General features: G+C 38.1%; 2 protein-coding genes across 2 annotated transcripts in view; both read left to right on the forward strand.

The window, feature by feature from the left end:
* The window catches only part of INTU (inturned planar cell polarity protein), a 70,966-nt gene extending 68,440 nt beyond the window's left edge, over window positions 1-2,526 (forward strand). The window contains exon 16 of the mRNA XM_007446251.1: window positions 2,080-2,526. Within this exon, the coding sequence (XP_007446313.1) occupies window positions 2,080-2,191 (112 nt within the window). The 3' untranslated portion in view covers window positions 2,192-2,526. The remainder of the gene's footprint in view (window positions 1-2,079) is intronic.
* Window positions 2,527-8,603: 6,077 nt separating this feature from the next.
* The window catches only part of SLC25A31 (solute carrier family 25 member 31), a 35,510-nt gene continuing 18,578 nt past the window's right edge, over window positions 8,604-25,535 (forward strand). Inside the window, exons 1-2 of the mRNA XM_007446252.1 lie at window positions 8,604-8,987; window positions 22,137-22,264. Of these exons, the coding sequence (XP_007446314.1) occupies window positions 8,744-8,987; window positions 22,137-22,264 (372 nt within the window). The 5' untranslated portion in view covers window positions 8,604-8,743. The remainder of the gene's footprint in view (window positions 8,988-22,136; window positions 22,265-25,535) is intronic.

The following is a 25,535-nucleotide window of genomic DNA, read 5'->3' on the forward strand; positions in this document are numbered from 1 at the left end:
TCTTCCCGGACCGGGGCACGAACCCGTGTCCCCTGCATCGGCAGGCGGACTCCCAACCACTGCGCCACCAGGGAAGCCCCTGTCCCTACTTCTTTTCTTCCTCTCTCCTCCTTTCTTTCCTTCTTTTCTTCCCCTCTCCTTCTCCTACCCGCAACTAACTATAAGCCCCTGCCCTCCCTGGCCCCTGCCCACCTGTCTGTTTCCACCTCCTGTCACTCTCTTCCTCCGTCCACTGTGCACAGTCACATTGGATGGGGGATGGTCTACTTCTTCACCTTTGCATATCTGGCTCCTAGATATTCAGACCAGTGCTAGCATGCCATCCCCTGTTAAAGAGACAAGCCATGATCTCTTGCCCACATTAAAGTGGCTACTTGGTTATTCTCTATCACCCCTTTATTCTTAATTTTCTTGTTTGTTTATGATCTTTCTCCCCCTCACTAGAATGTCAGCTTTATGAGGTCAGGAATTGATCTGTCTTGTCCACCACTGGCACCTGCAACAGCACCTGGCACACAGTCACTTGATAAATATGTAAGGATTTAGTAAATGGAGCTGTGCTTGGCAAAATGTGGTGGTGGGTAGGTGGACTGGCAAACGCAAAGCTAAACACAGTCATTGCATCTGATGGTCTTACATCTAGCAGAAGAAATATGAAACATGCTTAAATACCTATGTACATATGGATGCATATTCTATGGAGATAGAAAGATAGCTGGCTATGTATAATAAATTAGGTAATACAACCAAACACTCTGGGAATTCCGAGGAATGGGGGGAAATCTAAGCTGAGATTATAAAGAAAGGTTTAGAGGTTCCATTGATCTGCTTTAGAAAATGAATTGGATTTGGATAGAGCATCCAAGGAAAAGGATGGGATGAATAAAGATCCAAACAAGGGAAATCATAAGGCATGGCAGTGAGTAGACTGGTTTGCTAGAATGGTAGGAGAATAACATATGCAAAGATGAAGTGAAAGGTCAAGCTGGAAAGCTAAGCTAGGACCACTGCAGAGAGCCTTCAATTCCTGACTAAGGAATTGAATTTTGAGGGAAATATTGAGCCACTGACAGTTCTTTGAGTTACGGTAGAGAATTGGTGGAGGAAGGAGCACAGAGTAAGGTGGGACTAATGTTACTGGACACCTATCATATAGTACTAAGCTGTATGACAAACGCTTTACAAAGGTTATCCAAAGCAGTAATTCCCATGTGCTGGTCCACGGGATTTAGAATCACCTGAGTCACTTCTTAAAATCAGAGATGCCTGCACCCCACCCCAGACCTACTGAACGATAATCTATGGGAGTGGGACTCTGTATGTTTAGTAAGCTCACTTGTGATTCTGATGTGTAACCAGCCAAGCTTGGGAGCATCAGCATGATCAAAACTCAGTGTAGTGTGATCAGAGCTGTGCTATTGGAAGATCAAGCTGGGAGCAGCATATGAAGACAGTGTGGACACAGGAGAGAACAGAGATAAGAAGACCAGTTAGGCACACATGCAGGTGTACACTGGAGCCTTAACTACATTCACAATTGGAATTGAAAAAAATCAATAGGTGTTGAATTATGACAATGCTGATCTATGTAGAATAGAGAAATTTAAGGCAGTCAGGCAGAACTACACCTGATTTAAATGGCTTGATTTGTACACATTAGTATTGATTAAATAGACTAAAATTTTAACTCTTTAAGACAATCAAAGTCTCAATGTTAATCCCAATTCAATGTCTAATAACTATTGTACTTAGAATGATGGTACACCATTGGTTGTATTGTAATAATAATGACTACATTTAATACTTTAAAACTGAGGAACATGATTATACATATTGATAAAATAGGCTTTTTACACTCTGGAAAAATAAACATAACTGACCTAAGGCATATATTATTTATTTTATAATAAATCTAGCTGCATTTCCCCCTACTGTAGATTTAGATTAGTGGTTTTGAATTTACTACTTATTCTTTCAGAAACAAAAAAATTAAGTAAAATAAATTGAAGAGTTGGAGTCTTTTTCCTTTGTTTTTTGTTTTTGGAAATTCTGAAATGAGTGTGTTCTTTTCCTCTACAGGAGGCTCTTTCTTCATCCCAGACTTCAAGAACTTTACGTCTGTTTTCATGACTCAGTCACAGAAATTGCCATCGAAATGGCTTTTAAATTGTTCTTTGGATTAACCTTGTAGCTGTGTTTTCTTGATGTACAGCAACACTGCACAGACAGTGCAGATAAAGTAGTGTTAGAACTGCTGAAATCCATTCACAAAGAGATAAGGTTTAACTTCTTTCCTCTGTTCAATACTGAACATAAGATTGTTAAAGACTGAGATGATATGCTGCTGGATTTGATGCACTAAATCTTTTTGTGAGACTTTTGAAGAAGATACTTGATCAAAATATGAAGAAGGGATTGTTAACTTATTTCCATTTTGGTATACACCATTAATTTATTTATTAGTTTGAAATAATGTGATGTGTTTTATGTAAAATTAATATAGGAATGTTTATCTGGGAAAAATACCCAATTCGTTGTATATTTTTCTCAAGACTAATATTGATATCTGGCGAAACAATCATGAAATTGGGAGGAGGTGACCAGGTTCTGTAACTGATTAGTGCTGTGACCATGAGCAAGTTGTTGTACCTCTGTGAGCTCAGAGTTTTCATGTACAAATGAAATGATTGCTTTGAGGTGTCTAAAGACCCTCTTAAGTATAAAATGTGCAATTTTTTTCCCTCTTGCCTATTGTTTGGTACCTAAATTTGTAATGTCCAAGTACTGATTCCTTCTTAGATCAGATACTTTTCTTTAGTTTAGGTGTTTTAGTAGATACCTCACAGTGGGGGAAGAGAGGAGTGAGAATTAAACTTCTTTTTTTATTTATTTGATTTTCTTTACTCTTCCAAGTCAATTCTATCTTGACTAGGATATATTTTTTTAAACTATTTGTCCACAAACTTTCATTGTTTTTCTCTTTGTTGAAATATATTCAGGTATACACACACATTTTATGCAAGTTCATGAATTTTGGGAAAGTTGTATGTAAACCTTTTTTTAAAACCTAATCATGTTGAAAACACTGAAAAAGCTGACTAAAGAAATTCTATGGCGACTTTTTTTGTTCAATACAAATTTTTGCCTAACAAGTATGGATCATTATGTATTGGGTTTTCCCAAAGGGGGACATTTTAACGAACAATAGTTTACTTGACTTTGAGTAAAGAAAGAAAAGTACTAAGATGAGAATTTTCATTGGCTGTCAGAATTTGGTGGATTGAAAGAAAGGAAGAACATGATAATTCTTAATTGACATTTACCCAATGGATTCTACTGAAGTCTCAGATGCCCCCAAGACTTTAAAATACTGGGTTCTTTCTTCTTCAGGAGTTAACTTTGGAAGGCAAATTATGTCGGCACATCTAAAGCCAGTCCCTTGCCTTTCCCCTACCTCAAACGTGAGACCTCCAGCTTACTCTGAATTAACTGCAAAATGTAGTGGATGAACCATTTGAAACATTTGGTCTTAGAAGAAACACTATTATTCCTCTGTCATGAGTTTAAGAGATTTTCACCCAGGCGTTTAAGATGCAAACCACTATACTTGTCCCATTAGTGACTTGTGGGCCTTAATTTTGGCATTCAAAACAGGGAAAGAAACTTTGGTTCTTGAAATGTAGAAAATGGCTTGCAATATCCTCACCCTTAAGATTATAATATTGGTCAAATGGTAGATAGACTCTTTACTACTGTCTTAGACGGACTGCTTGTGAACATATATAGGTATTGAGGTATTATTTAAAAGTAGTAAATGTCTTAAATTTCTTGATATGCCCTCCAAAACACCATGAGCTTTTTTTTTTTTTTTTCCTTTTTTTGCGGTACGCGGGCCTCTCACTGCTGTGGCCTCTCCCGTTGCGGAGCACAGGCTCCGGACACGCAGGCCCAGCGGCCATGGCTCACGGGCCCAGCCGCTCCGCGGCATGCGGGATCCTCCCGGACTGGGGCACGAACCCGCGTCCCCTGCATCGGCAGGCGGACTCTCAACCACTGCACCACCAGCGAAGCCCCATGAGCTATTTTTAATACTGAGAATTATTCATAAATGCAGCTATTGATCACCTCAGATTTTCAAACAGACTGAACTAAGACTTGGGATTTTATCATCAGGAACTTTTTGTTTCATTTAATGAAATTTTGGTTTGTTGAACTGCTTTCCTGGTGTCAAAGAATCATGAGACCACCATTTAATAACTGAAATAAAAAGACAAAGCAGACTACTGATCGTAATAAGGGCGAAGTCATTTGCAACATTGTAGATGTGCTCTGTAATGACCATGTTGTAGAGACATTGCATTTTTAAGAAATAAAACCAAACATTATCTTGGCTTTTATCTCTAAATGGATATCAAAATAAGCATTATAAGTAAACTTAGCTGCCCATTTTTCCATATATGTTCACATTCACATCTGAAAGTAGATAGTCTGATTATTAGACAAGAAGTGCCTATCTGCCATTTTATTAAATAAAGAGGGACAAAGAATACTTTAGCAGATATAGAAGCATTCTTAAGTTGGAGTTTATTAGCATCCTGCAAAAGTTCTTTTTTACCAAAAACTGTAATGCAAAAGACTATATAACCAGCATTTAAAAAAAAAAAAAAAAAGTCAAGTGCTGTCTTACCACCATCATATATTTTTTAGCCCCACAAAATTACATTGTAGCTTCTAACCCCTTTCTCTTTCTTTATCACTCTTTGTTTCTTTTGGTCAGGTTAGAGAAGAGAATGTTTCTTATTTGTGCCAAGGGACCCTTGATGGTGATGCATGCTGGCAAGATAGTAAATTTGCAGTGCCTGCTTTTTTATATTTCTAATACAAATGGGAAAAGCTATGAAATCAATTTACTAGGTTTGTCCACTTTGAACATTCTTGAAAATAATATTGTGAATAATCATGTGTCGTCTGTGTGATTTCCCTCTAAATAGTGCCTGGCATATGCTATGTGCTATAAAAGTGTTAGCTGCTGCTACTACTACTACTACCACCACCATTTATTATTATTATTATTAAATATCCATTGGTTGAAAACCATGGAGTCAGCTAAATCATACCTTCTACTGTACAAAATTTTGGAAAGCTAAGAAAAAGTATTCTGCACTAAACACTTCTAAAACGATGACTTATACTTCGGATATTTTAAAATATATTATTGAATGTTACTAAAACTTTAATCTGTATACTAAACTGTGTGGAAATATTTAATTTTGTAGAGTTGTACTTCTATATTCTATATAATTGAAGATATTTTTATACTATATTGATAGTTTTTAATAAAGATGGTTTAGAGGTTTGTTTGCAGTTGTGTTGCCTTTTTGTCCATTCATCCTACCCTACAAACATTTATTACATTTCTGCTCTGTACCAAGCACTGTTCTGGATGCCAGAGATACAGCAGTGAACAAACAGCTAAAAATCCCTACCCCCATAGAGCTTATGTTCCCGTGGGAGAGGTAGACCACAAGTAACACAAATAAGTAACTATGTTGACAAAAGCTAAGAGAAAAAAAAAAGTGAAGCAAGAAAATGAGATATGAAGTGTGGGAGACAGGGTGGCCAGGGAGAGTGGTGCTGAGGTGATCCCACATCTCAAGAGAGGAAACTAACCAAGCTGATTGCCAAGGAAAGAAGAGTGAACAGTGCAAAGGCCCTGAGATTGTATACTTTTAATATCAACATATAAATCACCAGAACTTTCTTCATTCCCTAAATCAGTAAATAAAATACAATGCAGCAAATTAAAATAAACATTTTCAGCTTTATCTATTGAAAAGAGCTGATTCAGAGCTCCTAATAGGGTTAAAAAAAGAAAAAAAAAAAGCTACACTTCTAAGTACTTTCACTTTTGCTGTCTCCTAACAAAGAATACATGTCAAAAGTAAGCTAGAGGATATCATAAAGGAATATGCTATGAACATGTCAACTATGGGGTCAAATGTCAGGGGAGAGGGGCAAGGGAGGCAAGAAAGGAAGGGACAGAAAATTGCCCTGGGAAGCAGCAGAAGACTTGCTTTTGCGACCTCCGAGATACTTATGTTCCCTGTGACCAGAGATGGTTCCGTTGACCTCTCTTGGCACCTTAAAAAGACAGTCTGGCTTGGAGTGTGATTCAGGCAATTCACCCTTTAAATTTCTCCCTAAGTCCTCCGAATTACCTTAAAAGAGAATGAAACATTTCATTTTTCAGCTTTTTGCAGATAAAATGCCCATAATTTCTTGAATTTGCAATGGGTTTCACAAAGGATTTTGAAGTCAACACAATGAGAAGACTTTAAATTTTTCAAGCTAGGAATAATGATTAATGCAATTGCTTCAGAAAGATTAATCTGGCAGCAGCATGTAAAATGTAGAGAGACTCAGGCTGAAAAACCAGTTGAGTCAAATAAGCCACTATGGAAAGGAAGGTAGCACCAAACATGGTACCAGTAGGACTTGCCAACTAGCTTTATGTGAGGTAATCAAAATATTAACAGAATTCCTGCTCTGAAATCCTTCTGGCCTAAATATTTGTTTTTTTATTAGTGACACGTACTATTAAAAGAGTGTGGACACAAGATAATAAAGAAATGTAACCTCAAGTTCAAAAAAGCCAGTAACTCATCTCACATTTTATAGATGTGTTTCAAGACTGCAAGTCCTACAGAGTAAGAGACGATAAGACGGAATCTTCCTTTATTAGAAACCATCAAACAAGCTGTAAAGAGGAATCAGGAATATATTCTTTTATTAATAATACTAAGATATTATTTGCCTCTTTCACTCATTAGCGTACAGTGGAGCTCTCCACCAGCTACATGTTGTGTGATATTGCAGCAAATGGAGTACAAAAGCAGCTATGTAAATTCAGCTGTCTTTTATTAAGCCATACATTTAAAAAGACTTTCAAAAATATAAAACAAGGCTGTTCCCACTACGTTTTTTTGTTTGAAAATAGTTATTTTTTATTTTAAAATGTTTCTTATGTAGGGGTTTACTATTGTTACTTTAAATGAGTTGATTTAAAATTTTTTCTGTTTCAATTTCTGAAATGGTTAATGTCAACACGTATCACCAAAACAGAAGCTTCTTTGTGGTCTTCAATGTTAAGAGTGAAAAGAGATCCCGGGCTTCCCTGGTGGCGCAGTGGTTGAGTCTGCCTGCCGATGCAGGGGACACGGGTTCGTGCCCTGGTCCGGGAGGATCCCACATGCTGCGGAGCGGCTGGGCCCGTGAACTATGGCTGCTGAGCCTGCGCGTCCGGAGCCGGTGCTCCGTGGCGGGAGAGGCCACAGCGGTGAGAGGCCCGCGTACCGCAAAAGAGTGAAAAGAGATCCTAAAATCAAAGTTTGTGAACCATTGTTCTCGAACAGGGCATTGATTCTCAGCCCTGCACATTAGAATTACCTAGGGAGGACTTCCCTGGTGGCACAATGGTTAAGAATCCGCCTGCCAATGCAGGGGGCACAGGTTCAAGCCCTGGTCTGGGAAGATCCCACGTGCTGTGGAGCAACTAAATCTTTGTACCACAACTACTGAGCCTGTGCTCGAGAGCCCGTGAGCCACAACTACTGAAACCCAGGTGCCTAGAGCCCATGCTCTGCAACAAGAGGAAGCCCATGGGCAACAACGAAGACCCAACGCAGCCAAAATTTAATTAATTAATTATTTCTAAAAAAGGAAGAAAAGAAAATACAAGGCTTAAAAAAAATAATCTAAAACAAAAAAAGAATTACCTGGGGAATTCAAATTCAAATATAGACACCAGGGCTCACTTCTACATATCCTGATTTAACAGTCAGGACCTAAGCCAATCATCAGTTAGACTAAACACTCCCCCAGTCCCCAGCTTTCAGTGTGCAGTCTGGCTTGAGCACCACTGCTCTATACAGAATTACCAATTTAAATAAAATACAGGAGAAAGAGGAACATCTTGTGTTATGGGGTGCAGTCAGTAAAACCAGACAGTGACTAGACAAACGACCCCTGCTAAATTAGACGAGCAGAAATTGAAGCAATTTCTAACAGAAGGTGTAAGGCAGTGGTCCTCAACCTTTTTGGCACCAAGGCCCAGTTTCGTGCAAGACAATTTTTCCGAGGACAGGGAAGCTGGGGATGGTTCAGGCAGTAAAGCCAGCGATGGTTCAGGCGGTCCTTCCAGCGATGGGGAGCGGCAGATGAAGCTTCACTGCATAGCCCGCTGCTCACCCCCTGCTCTGCCGCAGGGTTCTTAACAGGCGTTGTCCCAGTACCTGGCCTAAGGGTTACCCTGGGAACTAAAACTAAACTCGGTTAATTCCACACAGTTGGCTTATTGCTCTGTCCTGGTTTGGGCTACTAAATTTCCTTATACAGAACTGGTTTTCTCGCGACCGTTCCCGCACCTTCCTGGGTCAGAACCCACTGGCCTCCTAGCCCTGCCTGCCGCAAGGACAGCCCCACACCAACACTTGCCAAGACACTTTAAGAGACTTGCACCACGCAGAGTAGCCACGTGTCGGGAGTCACGTGGCCGGTGCCGGGTGGCAGAAGGCGGTTGGAGGCGCCTGCGCAGCTCCGCGCCCCCTGCGTGCTGGTTTCCCGGCGTGCTGAGCGCCGCTTTTCAGCCGGGACGACGCTGAAGCGGTTTTTGGCTTCCCTTCGTCCGTCTTTCCCGCTCTCGTTTTGAGCTTCTGCTGCCCGATTTTACGTCCATCGTCCCACCATGCAGCGTGTACCTCCGAAGAAGAAGCTGGAGAAGAAAGCGGAGAAGCAGCTCTTTGACGCCGCGTCCTTTGGGAAGGACCTGCTGGCGGGCGGGGTGGCGGCGGCCGTGTCCAAGACGACGGTGGCGCCCATCGAGCGGGTAAAGCTGCTGCTGCAGGTGCAGGCGTTGTCCAAGCAGATCAGCCCCGAGGCCCAGTACAAAGGCCTCGTGGACTGCCTGGTGCGGATTCCCCGTGAACAGGGTGTGTACGCGAGGCCGCCGCGCCAGCCTCTCCCCGCGCCGGGTCAACTTGCCAGAAAAGCGGATGGGTGGGCCGGGCGGTGACGCTTGCGGGCGCCACGGCCGTGTGTGTCGGTGATGAGTTTGTTTTCTTTGACTTCGATAATTCAATTTCTTAACCGGTCTAAGAGGCTCTACTTTCCCAGGGCCAAGAAGGCCTACACGTGACCAGTCCTGGGGCAGGGGAGACCGCCACCTTCTCTTACTCTAAATTTCTCCTTCGCAGGAGGCTCTGCACCTCCGTGCACCTGTGTCTGGCTCAGGAGGAAAATGGTTGACCTCCCCGTATTGGGGTAGATGCCGTCAGGCCCTTGGCTGTATGTTAATAGGTGCTTTAAGTTGCTTAAATATTTGTTGAAATAATACGTTTAAGAGAAGTATTCTAAATATGGAAGCATTGGGGCCTCTCAGTATCTAGTACGTATTCAGTGAAAAGAGGTTCTGTTTATTCTCAAGAACTACTAAAGACCAGGGCTGAGACCAAGGAGGCACTCACGTCTGCCCAAATTTTAGGGGGACACTAAAAAAAAAACTCAGTAGTAGAAACAAATAATATTTTAATGCAGTATTTTTAAAAATCGAAATTAATGCGAAAAACCCATGATGAGCAAGATATAAAAATTTTAGGTAAAGACGGGATCAGTATTAATTTTTTTGCGTCAGGTTCTGTTTTTACTTAAAGTTTTGATATTTTGGTTCCTTGTGGAGTTTTTTTCCATTAATATTGAAATGATTTCAAGGAATAGATAATGAAAATGCTTTATTAATCATTCAATGCCCTCCTCTTACTGAAAGGCTCCTTAAGTTAGCTAAGCGGATAAGAGGATAAATTGATCAGAAATTTTCTGATATAGTTGGATTCAATTGAAACCTCTATATGAACTCTAAAAAGGAAAGAGGTCTATTTATTGTGTATTCTGAACAAGAAGTGTAGTGGCTTCAACTCCAGTGCACTCATTTCTGTTACTCCTAAATCTAGGGCAGGTTACTCTCCCTCCCATAAAAAAGGATTCCTGGGAACTCCCTGGTGGTCCATTGGTTAGGACTATTGGTTAGACTATTAAGGCAACATCTAAACTGTGGATTTAAAGTGCCCATCTGGGAGCTGAGTTTAGATCTTTAATGGTAAGTGAGTGGTTCACATCTTCTCACTCCCATTTTATCAGAGCAAGCTTCCCATTTCTCTTCGGAGAAGTAGGAGCCTCTTTATTATTTGTTAATCTGCTTTAAATATTCAGTCAGGTAAAATTAAATATTCTGGATAGATTGTGCTGACCAGTGCTAAACAGTTTGATATTTTAAATGTTTTTTGTAGTATTTAAACCTAAATTTATTCCGTATGGCTCTTGTAAATTGAGACCATTATGAATAGTATTCTGGTTCCAGCTTTCTTTAAGCAGAATTTTAAGAAAATGTTTTCTAGTATATACAAGGCCTTGTTATGAGTACACCATGGTATATGCTATGCTAAAAGATTAGTAATTCAAAACAGGGATAATATTGCCATCTAGGGGCATTTTTGGAAACTTGTGAGGAATTTTTTGTTTAACACAAAGATAGAGGGGAGTAATCCTTAATTGCAATGATATGAAAGGCAAAATCCAGGGCTGCTAAACACCCTGCTGTTGCTGTACATGGGCAGTCCTACACAACAAAGACTTGCCCTGCAACCTCATGACTCAGATCTCCCACTGGACATTCACGTAGCAGTAAAACCTGTTTATGATTATCTAAGCCTAGAAACGAACTCTTATTTACCTATAAACACAAACTGTGTGAGGCAGAATTCTAGTACACAGTGATTCTAGTAATGCAGCTATCTTGTAAGTAGAGGAAAGATTGTATTTTGTTTTATTCAGAATTTTACTGAGAGTTGTTCATCATTGTGAAAACTCATGTTAGCAGTTCTGTGTGTGATATTTAGTCACCACTTATATCATCTGCATTTTTAACTATTGAGTTCATGATGATTGTATAGATATATTTATTAAGCCCTTTTTTCCAAATGTCAACGTGTGTCTTAAGCACAACTGATACATTATAAATAGAAGCAAGCATCGGACTGTTATGTCTATGGTGTGATCACGCCTCACCAATTTACTAAGTAATATATATATTTTATTATAAACTCTTTTATTTTCTCTTTGTATATAGCAGAAAGGGCATTATATTGATTTCTTTGAACTAGTGAAGAGGTCATTGTCTTTGAATTCTATTTCTAGATAGTAAAGGAAACATTGTAAAATATTTATTATGTATAGAAGACTTGAACCTGCTAGCGCTGAGAATCACTGTGCTAAATCATTATGGAACTTTACTAGGCAATCATATTCTGAGGCTGTTATTTTCTGGAATTTACCTTCTGTCTCTCTTATGAAAGTCAAGATACATTGCATTCTCAGTGTTCTGAAGTTTCTCTTGTTTTTCCTGTTTGCTCAAGTTTTACTGATAACTTTTCTTTAGGCAATATGGAATAAGCCTAAGAGACAATGAATTCAGAAGGCACAACTAGATGCTCTCTCACTATCTTCTTACCTTATCTCTTTCTTTACACCTCAAGGAGAGAACTCTTCATTCTTCCTCTGAACATAGCTTTAAACATCTCCTTGGGTGTCTTTGATACTTTTTATAAGCTTTCCTTGGCTTATGAAAGCTTCTGGATTTATCCTGGCTAATGCTTTTTTAAAAATTTATTCTATTCTTTAGTTGGTATTATGACCTTCCAACTTTGTATGTGTACTTTTATTTAGTACTTTTTAAACCTGTATTACACAAATAATGCATGTTTACTATAGAAAATTGAAAAATATAGAGAAACAGAAAGTTTAAAAAAAGCACTGCTAACATCACCACAGTTAACATTTTGGTGTCTGTGCTGTGATTTTTTTCACTGAGCAAGCTATGCATTGGTAAATATATTTTAATTAATATAATTGTTTTATTTAATATATTGTAACATAGGCTTTTAAAGATATTATCTCTAAATCTCATTTTTAAGAGCCTACCAGAACTCTTTTCTCTTTTAGGTATTCCTGGCCATGAATTCATCAGCTGTCTTTAATCTGAACTTTTCCAAACATATTTTCCTGAAGGCTAAAGCGGGAGGTTTTTGTATCTTGAAGATGATACTTTGGGGTGTGGAAAGAAAATGTTAGGTATATGTGTTATCTAAATAAAATGGGAACATATACTTTACTGATATTTAGTAAATGAATTGGCACTGGCACCTATGGTTGGCCAAATGTCAGTTATATATAACAGGATGCTAAGGTATCCTGAAAAAAAGAGTAGAAGTTACACAGGGTAAAGGGGATAACAGGTACCCTTACTCAATTATTGTATAATGAACATATTATAGTTTATGTTGGCTCAGTTAAATGGATTTATAGAGATAAGAAGACTATTTGAATATTTGAAATTGTCAAGAATACTATTTGAAATATAGATTCACATACACTATTTTTAAGAATGGACCTAATCCTAAGGGTGCCTTGAAATAATAGCAGATGATAGTATGAAAACATCATGATTAGCAAGATATCTGAAAATACTATTTTTTAAATATTAAAACATGCTCAGTTGTGCCCTAATATCTAAAAGTTTTTCCCGACCATCCTATCTAAATAGCCCTTCCTCATTCTCCAACTACATATAATATTTTTTTCTTGAACATATTTATTTGTCCATTGTCTGTCTTTCTCAAAATGTAAGCTCCATAAGACCAAGAACTTTGTTCCTATGCACTTGGTACCAAATAAAAGGTTTTTAAATGAAGAATCTTTTTTTAAAAATTTTTATTGGAATATAGTTGATTTACAGTGCTATGTAAATGAAGAATCTTTATCTCATTCTTTAATTTCTCTTTTGGATATGTTTTACAAGTGTACATAACAGGGTAGTATAGTAGCAAAGGTATATTATTTACTTTTTTAAGTATGTACATATTTGAGAGTCATGATTACATTTTTTTAACTGATAAGCAGACTGTCAAAGCATGTTGGAGCCTGCTAGTCTAGAATATACAGTTGACCCTTGAACAACACGGGTTTGAACTGTGTGGGTCCACTTACACATGGATTTTTTTTTCCCCAGTAGCAAATACTACAGTACTTGGTCCCTGGTTGGTTGAATCCATGGTTGCAGAACCGTGGCTATGGAAGAACCACATATAGGGAGGGCTGACTACAAGTTATTACTTGGATTTTTGACTGCATGGATAATCAGCACCCTAACCCTTACGTTGTTCAAGGGTCAACTGTATACCCAAACATGCCTAGCATTTCCATTCTTGGTTAGTAAATGGACCAGTAAATGGCCCAGTAACTTTTTCCCATTTTCCCATCAGTTCTGTATTCTTAATTATTTTCTCAGAATTAAGTTCAGAGTAGGCTTTTCTCACCCTTAAATTTTGAAGAGATTATTTTTACTTAGCAATTAAGTAAAAAAAAAAAACATAGATGTTCTGCTGTTAGCAGAGAAATATACCACAACCCCTATGTTTGTCTCTATCAGTTTTGTGATTATATATTAGGAAACTGTCCTTTTGTTCTGTGTGACTAGAGAGTCAAATACTGCTACATTTGCATCACACTTGCTTTTCCCTTGTTTTATTCTGACCACAAAGTACTACTGTTTTTATCCAAAATGGATTTTTACCTAGAGGCAGTAGAGATTTAATAGCTCTAGGTCTGGAGTCAGATAGATCTAGAAAATTATGGAGTTAAGTCCCAACCTTTCCCTTACCTTGTAACCTTGAAAAAAATTTTTTTTTTTTTTTTTTTTTTTTGCGGTACGCGGGCCTCTCACTGCTGTGGCCTCTCCCGTTGCGGAGCACAGGCTCCGGACGCGCAGGCTCAGCGGCCATGGCTCACGGACCCAGCCGCTCCGCGGCATGTGGGATCTTCCCGGACCGGGGCACGAACCCGTGTCCCCTGCATCGGCAGGCGGACTCTCAACCACTAGCGCCACTAGGGAAGCCCCCCATGACACTTTTTTAAACTCAGTTTATTACTTTGTTTTTTTTTAAACAAATGATGATTTCAACTTAAATCCCATTTGATCAGATTGTAGTTCTTCAGCCAGTATGTTCTTCTTTATCCTTTTAAGATCCTCTGCAAGTAGTCTGTTGTTGTGTTACTGTAAAACATGGTCTAGAAAATCAAATTTTATTCTTTAGTATCATTTTTTTTTTAACATCTTTATTGGGGTATAATTGCTTTACAATGGTGTGTTAGTTTCTGCTTTATAACAGAGTGAGTCAGTTATACATATATATATGTTCCCATATCTCTTCCCTCTTTGTCTCCCTCCCTCCCACCCTCCCTATCCCACCCCTCCAGACAGCCACAAAGAACCGAGCCGGTTTCCCTGTGCCATGCGGCTGCTTCCCACTGGCTATCTACCTTACGTTTGTTAGTATATATATGTCCATGTCTCTCTCTCGCCCTAACACACCTCACCCTTCCCCCTCCCCATATCCTCAAGTCTGTTCTCCAGTAGGTCTCTGTCTTTATTCCTGTTTTACCCCTAGGTTCTTCATAACATTTTTTTTTCTTAAATTCCATATATATGTGTTAGCATACGGTATTTGTCCTTCTCTTTCTGACTTACTTCACTCCGTATGACAGACTCTAGATCTATCCACCTCATTACAAATAGCTCAATTTCGTTTCTTTTTATGGCTGAGTAATATTCCATTGTATATATGTGCCACATCTTCTTTATCCATTCATCCGACGACGGGCACTTAGGTTGTTTCCATCTCCGGGCTATTGTAAATAGAGCTGCAATGAACATTTTGGTACATGACTCTTTCTGAATTCTGGTTTCCTCAGGGTATATACCTAGTAGTGGGATTGCTGGGTCATATGGTAGTTCTATTTGTAGTTTTTTAAGGAACCTCCATACTGTTCTCCATAGTGGCTGAACCAATTCACATTCCCACCAGCAGTGCAAGAGTGTTCCCTTTTCTCCACACCCTCTCCAGCATTTATTGTTTCTAGATTTTTTGATGATGGCCATTCTGACTGGTGTGAGATGATATCTCATTGTAGTTTTGATTTGCATTTCTCTAATGATTAATGATGTTGAGCATTCTTTCATGTGTTTGTTGGCAGTCTGTATATCTTCTTTGGAGAAATGTCTATTTAGGTCTTCTGCCCATTTTTGGATTGGGTTGTTTATTTTTTTGTTATTGAGCTGCATGAGCTGCCTGTAAATTTTAGAGATTAATCCTTTGTCAGTTGATTCATTTGCAAATATTTTCTCCCATTCTGAGGGCTGTCTTTTGGTCTTGTTTATGGTTTCCTTTGCTGTGCAAAAGCTTTGAAGTTTCATTAGGTCCCATTTGTTTATTTTTGTTTTTATCTCCATTACTCTAGGAGATGGGTCAAGAAGGATCTTGCTGTGATTTATGTCATAGAGTGTTCTGCCTATGTTTTCCTCTAAGAGTTTGATAGTTTCTGGCCTTACATTTAGGTCTTTAATCCATTTTGAGCTTATTTTTGTGTATGGTGTTAGGGAGTGATCTAATCTCATACTTTTACATGTACCTATCCAATTTTCCCAGCACCACTTATTGAAGAGGCTGTCCTTTCTCCACTGTATATTCCTGCCACCTTTATCAAAGATAAGGTGACCATATGTGCATGGGTTTATCTCTGGGCTTTCTATCCTATTCCATTGATCTATCTTTCTGTTTTTGTGCCAGTACCATACTGTCTTGATTACTGTAGCTTTGTAGTATAGTCTGAAGTCAGGCAGCCTGATTCCTCCAGCTCCATTTTTTGTTCTCAAGATTGCTTTGGCTATTCGGGGTCTTTTGTGTTTCCATACAAATTGTGAAATTTTTTGTTCTAGTTCTGTGAAAAATGCCAGTGGTAGTTTGATAGGGATTGCATTGAATCTATAGATTGCTTTGGGAAGTAGAGTCATTTTCACAATGTTGATTCTTCCAATCCAAGAACATGGTATATCTCTCCATCTGTTTGTATCATCTTTAATTTCTTTCATCAGTGTCTTATAATTTTCTGCATACAGGTCTTTTGTCTCCTTAGGTAGGTTTATTCCTAGATATTTTATTCTTTTTGTTGCAATGGTAAATGGGAGTGTTTTCTTGATTTCACTTTCAGATTTTTCATCATTAGTATATAGGAATGCCAGAGATTTCTGTGCATTAATTTTGTATCCTGCTACTTTACCAAATTCATTGATTAGCTCTAGTAGTTTTCTGGTAGCATCTTTAGGATTCTCTATGTATAGTATCATGTCATCTGCAAACAGTGACAGCTTTACTTCTTCTTTTCCGATTTGGATTCCTTTTATTTCCTTTTCTTCTCTGATTGCTGTGGCTAAAACTTCCAAAACTATGTTGAATAAGAGTGGTGAGAGTGGGCAACCTTGTCTTGTTCCTGACCTTAGTGGAAATGCTTTCAGTTTTTCGCCATTGAGGATGATGTTGGCTGTGGGCTTGTCATATACGGCCTTTATTATATTGAGGAAAGTTCCCTCTACACCTACTTTCTGCAGGGTTTTTATCATAAATGGGTGTTGAATTTTGTCAAAAGCTTTCTCTGCATCTATTGAGATGATCATATGGTTTTTCTCCTTCAATTTGTTAATATGGTTAATCACATTGATAGATTTGCGTATATTGAAGAATCCTTGCATTCCTGGAATAAACCCCACTTGATCATGGTGTATGATCCTTTTAATGTGCTGTTGGATTCTGTTTGCTAGTATTTTGTTGAGGATTTTTGCATCTATGTTCATCAGTGATATTGGCCTGTAGTTTTCTTTCTTTGTGACATCCTTGTCTGGTTTTGGTATCAAGGTGATGGTGGCCTCGTAGAATGAGTTTGGGAGTGTTCCTCCCTCTGCTATATTTTGGAAGAGTTTGAGAAGAATAGGTGTTAGCTCTTCTCTAAATGTTTGATAGAATTCGCCTGTGAAGCCATCTGGTCCTGGGCTTTTGTTTGTTGGAAGATTTTTAATCACAGTTTCAATTTCAGTGTTTGTGATTGGTCTGTTCATATTTTCTATTTCTTCCTGATTCAGTCTTGGCAGTTTGTGCATTTCTAAGAATTTGTCCATTTCTTCCAGATTGTCCATTTTATTGGCATAGAGTTGCTTGTAGTAATCCCTCATGATTTTTTGTATTTCTGCAGTGTCAGTTGTTACTTCTCCTTTTTCATTTCTGATTCTATTGATTTGAGTCTTCTCCCTTATTTTCTTGATGAGTCTGGCTAATGGTTTATCAATTTTGTTAATCTTCTCAAAGAACCAGCTTTTAGTTTTATTGATCTTTGCTATTGTTTCCTTCATTTCTTTTTCATTTATTTCTGATCTGATTTTTATGATTTCTTTCCTTCTGCTAACTCTGGGGTTTTTTTGTTCTTCTTTCTCTAATTGCTTGAGGTGCAAGGTTAGGTTGTTTATTCGAGATGTTTCCTGCTTCTTAAGGTGGGCTTGTATTGCTATAAACTTCCCTCTTAGAACTGCTTTTGCTGCATCCCATAGGTTTTGGGTCGTTGTATCTCCATTGTCATTTGTTTCTAGGTATTTTTTAATTTCCTCTTTGATTTCTTCAGTGATCACTTCGTTACTAAGTAGTGTATTGTTTAGCCTCCATGTGTTTGTATTTTTTACTGCTCTTTTCCTATAATTGATATCTAATCTCATGGCGTTGTGGTCGGAAAAGATACTTGATATAATTTCAATTTTCTTAAATTTACCAAGGCTTGATTTGTGACCCAAGATATGATCTATCCTGGAGAATGTTCCATGAGCACTTGAGAAAAATGTGTATTCTGTTGTTTTTGGATGGAGTGTCCTATAAATATCAATTAAGTCCATCCTGTTTAATGTATCATTTAAAGCTTGTGTTTCCTTATTTATTTTCATTTTGGATGATCTGTCCATTGGTGAAAGTGGGGTGTTGAAGTCCCCTACTATGAATGTGTTACTGTCGATTTCCCCTTTTATGGCTGCTAGTTTTTGCCTTATGTATTGAGGTGCTCCTATGTTGGGTGCATAAATATTTACAATTGTTATATCTTCTTCTTGGATCGATCCCTTAATCATTATGTAGTGTCCTTCTTTGTCTCTTCTGATAGTCCTTATTTTAAAGTCTATTTTGTCTGATATGAGAATTGCTACTCCAGCTTTCTTTTGGTTTCCATTTGCATGGAATATCTTTTTCCATCCCCTTACTTTCAGTCTGTATGTGTCTCTAGGTCTGAAGTGGGTCTCTTGTAGACAGCATATATATGGGTCTTGTTTTTGTATCCATTCAGCCAATCTGTGTCTTTTGGTGGGAGCATTTAGTCCATTTACATTTAAGGTAATTATCGATATGTATGTTCCTATTCCCATTTTCTAAATTGTTTTGGGTTCGTTATTATAGGACTTTTCCTTCTCTTGTGTTTTTGTCTAGAGAAGTTCCTTTAGCATTTGTTGTAAAGCTGGTTTGGTGGTGCTGAACTCTCTCAGCTTTTGCTTGTCTGTAAAGGTTTTAATTTCTCCATCAAATCTGAATGAGATCCTTGCTGGGTAGAGTAATCTTGGTTGCAGGTTTTTCTCCTTCATCACTTTCAGTATGTCCTGCCACTCCCTTCTGGCTTGTAGAGTTTCTGCTGAGAGATCAGCTGTTAACCTTATGGGGATTCCCTTGTGTGTTATTTGTTGTTTTTCCCTTGCTGCTTTTAATATGCTTTCTTTGTATTTAGTTTTTGACAGTTTGATTAATATGTGTCTTGGCGTATTTCTCCTTGAATTTATCCTGTATGGGACTCTCTGTGCTTCCTGGACTTGATTAACGATTTCCTTTCCCATATTAGGGAAGTTTTCAACTATAATCTCTTCAAATATTTTCTCAGTCCCTTTCTTTTTCTCTTCTTCTTCTGGAACCCCTATAATTCGAATGTTGGTGCGTTTAATGTTGTCCCAGAGGTCTCTGAGACTGTCCTCAGTTCTTTTCATTCTTTTTTCTTTATTCTGCTCTGCAGTAGTTATTTCCACTATTTTATCTTCCAGGTCACTTATCCGTTCTTCTGCCTCATTTATTCTGCTATTGATCCCATCTAGAGTATTTTTCATTTCATTTATTGTGTTGTTCATCATTGTCTGTTTCATCTTTATTTCTTCTAGGTCCTTGTTAACTGCTTCTTGCATTTTGTCCATTCTATTTCCAAGATTTTGGATCATCTTTACTATCATTATTCTGAACTCTTTTTCAGGTAGACTGCCTATTTCCTCTTCATTTGTTAGGTCTGGTGGGTTTTTATCCTGCTCCTTCATCTGCTGTGTGTTTTTCTGTCTTCTCATTTTGCTTATCTTACTGTGATTGGGTTCACCTTTTTGCAGGCTGCAAGTTCGTAGCTCCCGTTGTTTTTGATGTCTGTCTCCAGTGGCTAAGGTTGGTTCAGTGCGTTGTGTAGGCTTCCTGGTGGAGGGGACTAGTGGCTGTGTTGTGGTGTATGAGGCTAGATCTTGTCTCTCTAGTGGGCAGGTCCACGTCTGGTGGTGTGTTTTGGGGTGTCTGTGGACTTATTATGATTTTAGGCAGCCTCTCTGCTAGTGGGTGGGGTTGTGTTCCTGTTTTGCTATATGGTTGGCATAGGTTGTCCAGCACTGTAGCTTGCTGGTCGTTGAGTGAAGCTGGGTGCTGGTGTTGAGATGGAGATCTCTGGGAGATTTTCGCCGTTTGATATTATGTGGGGCTGGGAGGTCTCTTCTTGACGAGTGTTCTGAAGTTGGCTCTCCCACCTCAGAGGCAGAGTCCTGACTCCTGGCTGGAGCAGCAAGAGCCTTTCATTCACTCGGATTTCACCTTGTCATTCAGGACAGCTTTTTCCGAACAAACCATTTCATGTCCTCTTTTCTGGCTGTTATCCCGTTCCATTAATTCTTCTGGAACAGTGGTGAATATAACTACAGACGTTCTATTTCACCTTGTCATTCAGGACAGCTTTTTCCGAACAAACCATTTCATGTCCTCTTTTCTGGCTGTTATCCCGTTCCATTAATTCTTCTGGAACAGTGGTGAATATAACTACAGACGTTCTTCTAGAGGTAGATGCACCTGTCCGGGAATGCCTGTACAGCCTGGGGAATCCCCGGAAAGCCCCGTCTTCATCCACGTCCCTGGAGCTGATTTTCTTAGCACCGCCCTCCAGCTATTCTTTAGTATCATTTACACCGTCACATTTTACTTTCAACATTTCTCTTCCACAGGTCTGACCTCAGAAAATAAAAATGCTTAACTATGTTATTAAATGTCTTTTATTAACTATGAAGAACTGAAAAATCTCTAAAAAATACCTCCAAAAGTTAGATTGACCAGCTTCCCTCAGTAATTCAACGTGGCCATAACTAGCAAGAAATATTCCTTTATAATTTGCTTATATTTCTCATGTTTTAAGATTTTTATTTTGCTTCCATTAAAGAAAAATTGTTGACCTTTCTTAGTACAGAAAATATTTGTATGATTAAATTATTTATGGAAAAGTATTATAGTTAAGGGACTGAATTATTGAGCCAGATTGCTTGAGTTTGAATCCAGGTCTACAGTTTTCTGACTAAGTGACACTGGGCAAGTTACTTAACTAACTTCTCTCTGCCGTAGAAGTTGTTTTTAACTCATTTCTTCATATTTAAAATGGAGAGACTAATAGTACCTACATCATGGGTGATTATGAGAATTAAATGAATAAAAAGCAGTTCCTAGAAATTAATATTATTGTTTTGTTAATATTGCCTCAAAAATTTTTACAGTAATCATTTTCCATTTTTTTAAAAAAATAGAGCTTTATTTACCATACTTTAATAATTTTAGGACTTCTCTAAGATTTGTTTCTCCAGAAACCCAAAGCTGAAGTAGAGCTTTGGAGACAGAAGACTTGATTCAAAATCCTGGTTATAGTTTCTAAACTTAATAAAAGTTTCAATTTATCCATGTATAAAATGGGTATTGTAGGAGAACGTATGTCATAAGCATAGTGTGGTGATTAAATGAAATATATAAAGCGTTTGCCAGTGCCTGGCACATATTAAATGCTCAAGAAGTTGTAGCTATTACCATTACATGTTAAATGCCCTAGTAATTTATGCCTACAACTGAATGCCTCGTAACTGAATCAGCTGTGAGGACTGAGAAGATTTCTTGCTATTAATATACTTCTTAATTGTCTCTGTGCAACTGCTTTATATTTAGCTTGGGATCACCAATATTTAGTGTTTTTGCCCACAAAGTATAGTTATTTAACAAATAAATATCTTTCCCTTTGTGTGTTTATCTAATCTTTCAGTTTCTGAGCACTGGGCCCAGTCAACTGAGATTATCTTCATTTGTATTTTTATCTTTAGAAGACTGATTCTGGGTATCCTATTCTCCCAGCTGGGACTAGAGGAATCCTCTTCAGAGTAGCAGAGTCAAACCATCTGTAAAAACAACTATGGGTCCTGAAGGGCTAGCCTGTTGTATTCCAGGGCAGCTATGGATTATAAAGGCAGTTGTGAATTATCAGGGTAACACAGTGACTGAATTATAAAGTTTGGTCATTCCATGGAGATTTGAAGTGGGAAGATTATTGACCTTGAAAGTTTCCTACTATCTCTCCATCTAGCCTCTGGAGACTGCCTTGAATTGTAAATTGATTCTTTTTTGGCTAGGTTTTAAAATATAAAGATAAGACTCTTTTATCCCTTTCTCATTCTCAGGAGTGTAGATACAAAACAGTTTTGTTCCAGCAGCCTTGTCACCATAGGAATTGTATTTTATGATTTGGAAATGAGGCTAAGGATTACTAGCTTCTCTGACAAATACTAGTAAGCTCTGTTTTTCTACTACTAAAGAGCCCTATATTCAACTGGTAATGCTTTCCATAGGTTTTTAGGCATTCAAGGCTTCCTATTGGAAATTAACAAAATTGAAATGGGGTACGTGGAGTTAACACTGCCTTTTTTCTTCAGTTGAGACACATGTAAACTTTATTTTTTTTTCTCATGAGAAAAGATGTTTTAGATAGTTCGAACAGCTAAGTTTGTTAAAACTATGAAAATTATTTAATAATAATACAATATAAGTTTATATTTAGTATATTTTCTTTTGTAGGTTTCTTCAGTTATTGGCGTGGCAATTTGGCAAATGTTATCCGGTATTTTCCAACACAAGCTCTAAACTTTGCTTTCAAAGACAAATACAAACAACTGTTCATGTCTGGAGTTAATAAAGAAAAACAGGTAATTATTGTTTATTTTATTTTGTTATTTTTTAATTGAATGAAAGATTCTTTAAATTATATAGTACTTTGCAATTTTCAAAAGTTTTACACACATGATTTCATATTGTCTCATAGTAACCCCTTTTATCCGCCATCCCTGTCTGCCCCTCCCCCTTCCCTCTCCCCACTGGTAACCACTAGTTTGTTCTCTATATGTGTGAGTTGCTTCTTTTTTGTTTTATTCATATAAAGTGAATATAAGTGATATCATACAGTATTTGTCTTTCTCTGACTTATTTCACTTCGCATAATGCCCTCAAAGTCCATCCATGTTACTGCAAATGGCAAAATTTCATTCTTTTTTATAGCACAATAGTATTCCATTGTTTATGTATACCACATCTTGTTTATCCATTCATCTGTTGATGGACACTTAGATTGCTTCCATACCTTGGCAATTGTAAATAATGCTGCTTTGAACATTGGGGCACATGTATCTTTTTGAGTTAGCGTTTTTGTGTTTTTTTGGATATATACCCAGGAGTAGAATTGCTGGGTCATATGGTAGTTTTATTTTTAGGAAAAACAGGTAATTATATTTTAATATCTCTAAAATTTTTTAAGAAGTAGTTGGATTTGTCTTACTTGAGGGTTTTTTTTCAGTTGAAGTATAGTTGATTTATCAATACAGTGTTGGTTAATTTCTGCTGTACGACAAAGCAATTCAGTTATACATATATGTATATATATACATTCTTTTTTTATATACTTTTCCGTTATGGTTATTCCAGGATATTGAATGTAGTTCCCTGTGCTATACAGTAGGACCTTGTTGTTTATCTGTTTTCTATAAAACAGCTTACATCTGCTAACCCCAGCCTCTCCCTCCTTCCTCCCCCACCCCCATCCCCCTTGGCAACCACAGTCTGTTCTATATGTTTGTGAGTCTGTTTCTGTTTCATAGATAGGTCCATTTCTGTCATATTTTAGATTCCACATATAAGTGATATCATATGGTATTTGTCTTTCTCTTTCTGAGTTACTTCACTTAGTATGATGATCTCTAGTCCATCTTTCTGCAAATGGCATTATTTCATTCTTTTTTATGACTGAATAGTATTCCACTGTATATATGTACCACATCTTCTTTATCCATTCATTACTTGTGGGGTTTTATTTGGAGAGGAGGTGCTCAAATGGTGGAAAAAAATAATAGTTAAAACATAGTAACTGTTAGGGACTTCCTTGGTGGTGCAGTGGTTTAAGAATCTGCCTTCCAATGTGGGAGACATGGGTTCAATCCCTGGTTGGAGAACTAAGATCCCACATGCCGCAGGGCAACTGAGCCCGTGCAACACAACTAGAGAGAAGCCTGTACGCCACAACTACTGAGCCTGCCCGCTCTGGCGCCCATGCACCACAACTAAAGAGACCATGCACTGCAGCTGCTGAGCCCGCGCACTCTGGAGCCCGTGCACCACAACTAGAGAAGCCCGCACGCCACAACAAAGAGCCCATGCACCACAACGAAGACCCAGCACACCAAAATAAATAAATAAAAATAATAAATACCTTAAAAAAGATTAATAATACCTGAGAAAAAACATAGTAACTGTTAGCATACTATAATATGTATTAAGTTATAGAAATGACATATGGAAAACATAGAATTGTATTAACTTTTACCAGTTTCTCTAAACCTCTTAACACAGTTTTAATAACTAAGAGATGTTTTGTCTCAACACAATATTTCTCTGAATAAATATTAATTTTAATATAATTTACATTTTATAATCCCTATTCTGCACTAGAAAAATTCAGCATTTAATCTGGTTTTGATAAGCAAAAAAAGCAGTCAACAAATGTGTATTTCCTAATACTGAAGTAATTTATTTCCTAAAGAAGCAAATTGTTTCTTCTTTATGACTGAGGCTCTATTTGGCTGAGATTAAAGTGTGTAGGAAGATCAAGTCAAATACAGGAAAATGATAAATTTAACTTAGAAAATTCTCTTGTAAAGCAACTATATTCCAATAAAAATTAATTTCAAAAAAGTTAGAGAATTCTATTTTTTTTTATCACAAAGGTGCTTTTTCTTTTCAGGATAATCACTCCCTTGGTTATAAAATCTCATTTTCAAAATTTCCAACTTGTATGAACTATGTGTCATTTGTCCTGGGCTCCATTTGTTTTGTTACCTCTGTATACACTAGCCCACCTACATTACTGTCAAGATCTTCCCCTCACCCGCCCTTATAAAGTCTCTCTACCCCCTCATCCTTTGTCTTTTTCTCTTCCTCCAGCCAACCAACCAAGCTGTCCTAGCAGATTCTTTAAAAGCAACTATTTATGGAACATTTCTTTGTTGCTATTTCCATTAATTTCCTTTTAGACCCTTTATTTCCTTTATTGAGTGCTTTGCGCTATTATATAGTTAGAGGTATAAAGGTAATAAAGAAAATTCTTTATGCTTAGATTCAGAAGATCTGGATTTAGGTCCTGGCACTCAGCTTATTTAGCTGTGTGAATTTTTGAATATCGCCTCTCTGATCTTTAGTTTCCTCATCTGAAAATGGGACATAAGAATACCTACCTCATGAGGTTTAGATGAGTAAGGTTTAGATGAGACTAAACATGTAAAGACACATAAAGTGCTTACAGCAGTGCTGTGCTTTTTTTTTTTTTAAGTAATTGGTATTTTTTAAAAAATATTATTTATTTATTTTTGGATGTGTTGGGTCTTTGTTGCTGCATGTGGGCTTTCTCTAGTTGCGGTGAGCGGGGGCTACTCTTCATTGCGGCGCGCAGGCTTCTCATTGCGGTGGCTTCTCGTTGCGGAGCATGGGCTCTAGGTGTGTGGGCTTCAGTAGTTGTGGCACACGGGCTCTAGAGCGCAGGCTCAGTAGTTGTGGTGCACGGGCTTAGTTGCTCCATGGCATGTGGGACCTTCCCGGACCAGGGCTCGAATCTGTGTCCCCTGCATTGGCAGGCAGATTCTTAACCACTGCACCACCAGGGAAGTCCCAGTGCTGTGCTTTTATGGTAGGCACTCAGAAAAATGTTTCTGTCCTCTTTAGGTAACAACTCTAACAGTTGGAACTTCTCTTGACTAAGAACCTATGTCAGAGGGTCCTCAAGACCATATTCATGTTCAGCGATTCACTAGGCCTCAGAGAACTCAGAAAAGCTGTTATACTCATGGTTTATTACAACAAAAGGATATAGATTAAAATCAACAAAGTGGGGGCTTCCCTGGTGGCGCAGTGGTTGAGAGTCCGCCTGCCGATGCA

Source organism: Lipotes vexillifer, unplaced genomic scaffold (genome assembly GCF_000442215.2).
Source record: "Lipotes vexillifer unplaced genomic scaffold, Lipotes_vexillifer_v1.1 scaffold159, whole genome shotgun sequence".
NCBI classification, from domain to species: domain Eukaryota; kingdom Metazoa; phylum Chordata; class Mammalia; order Artiodactyla; family Lipotidae; genus Lipotes; species Lipotes vexillifer.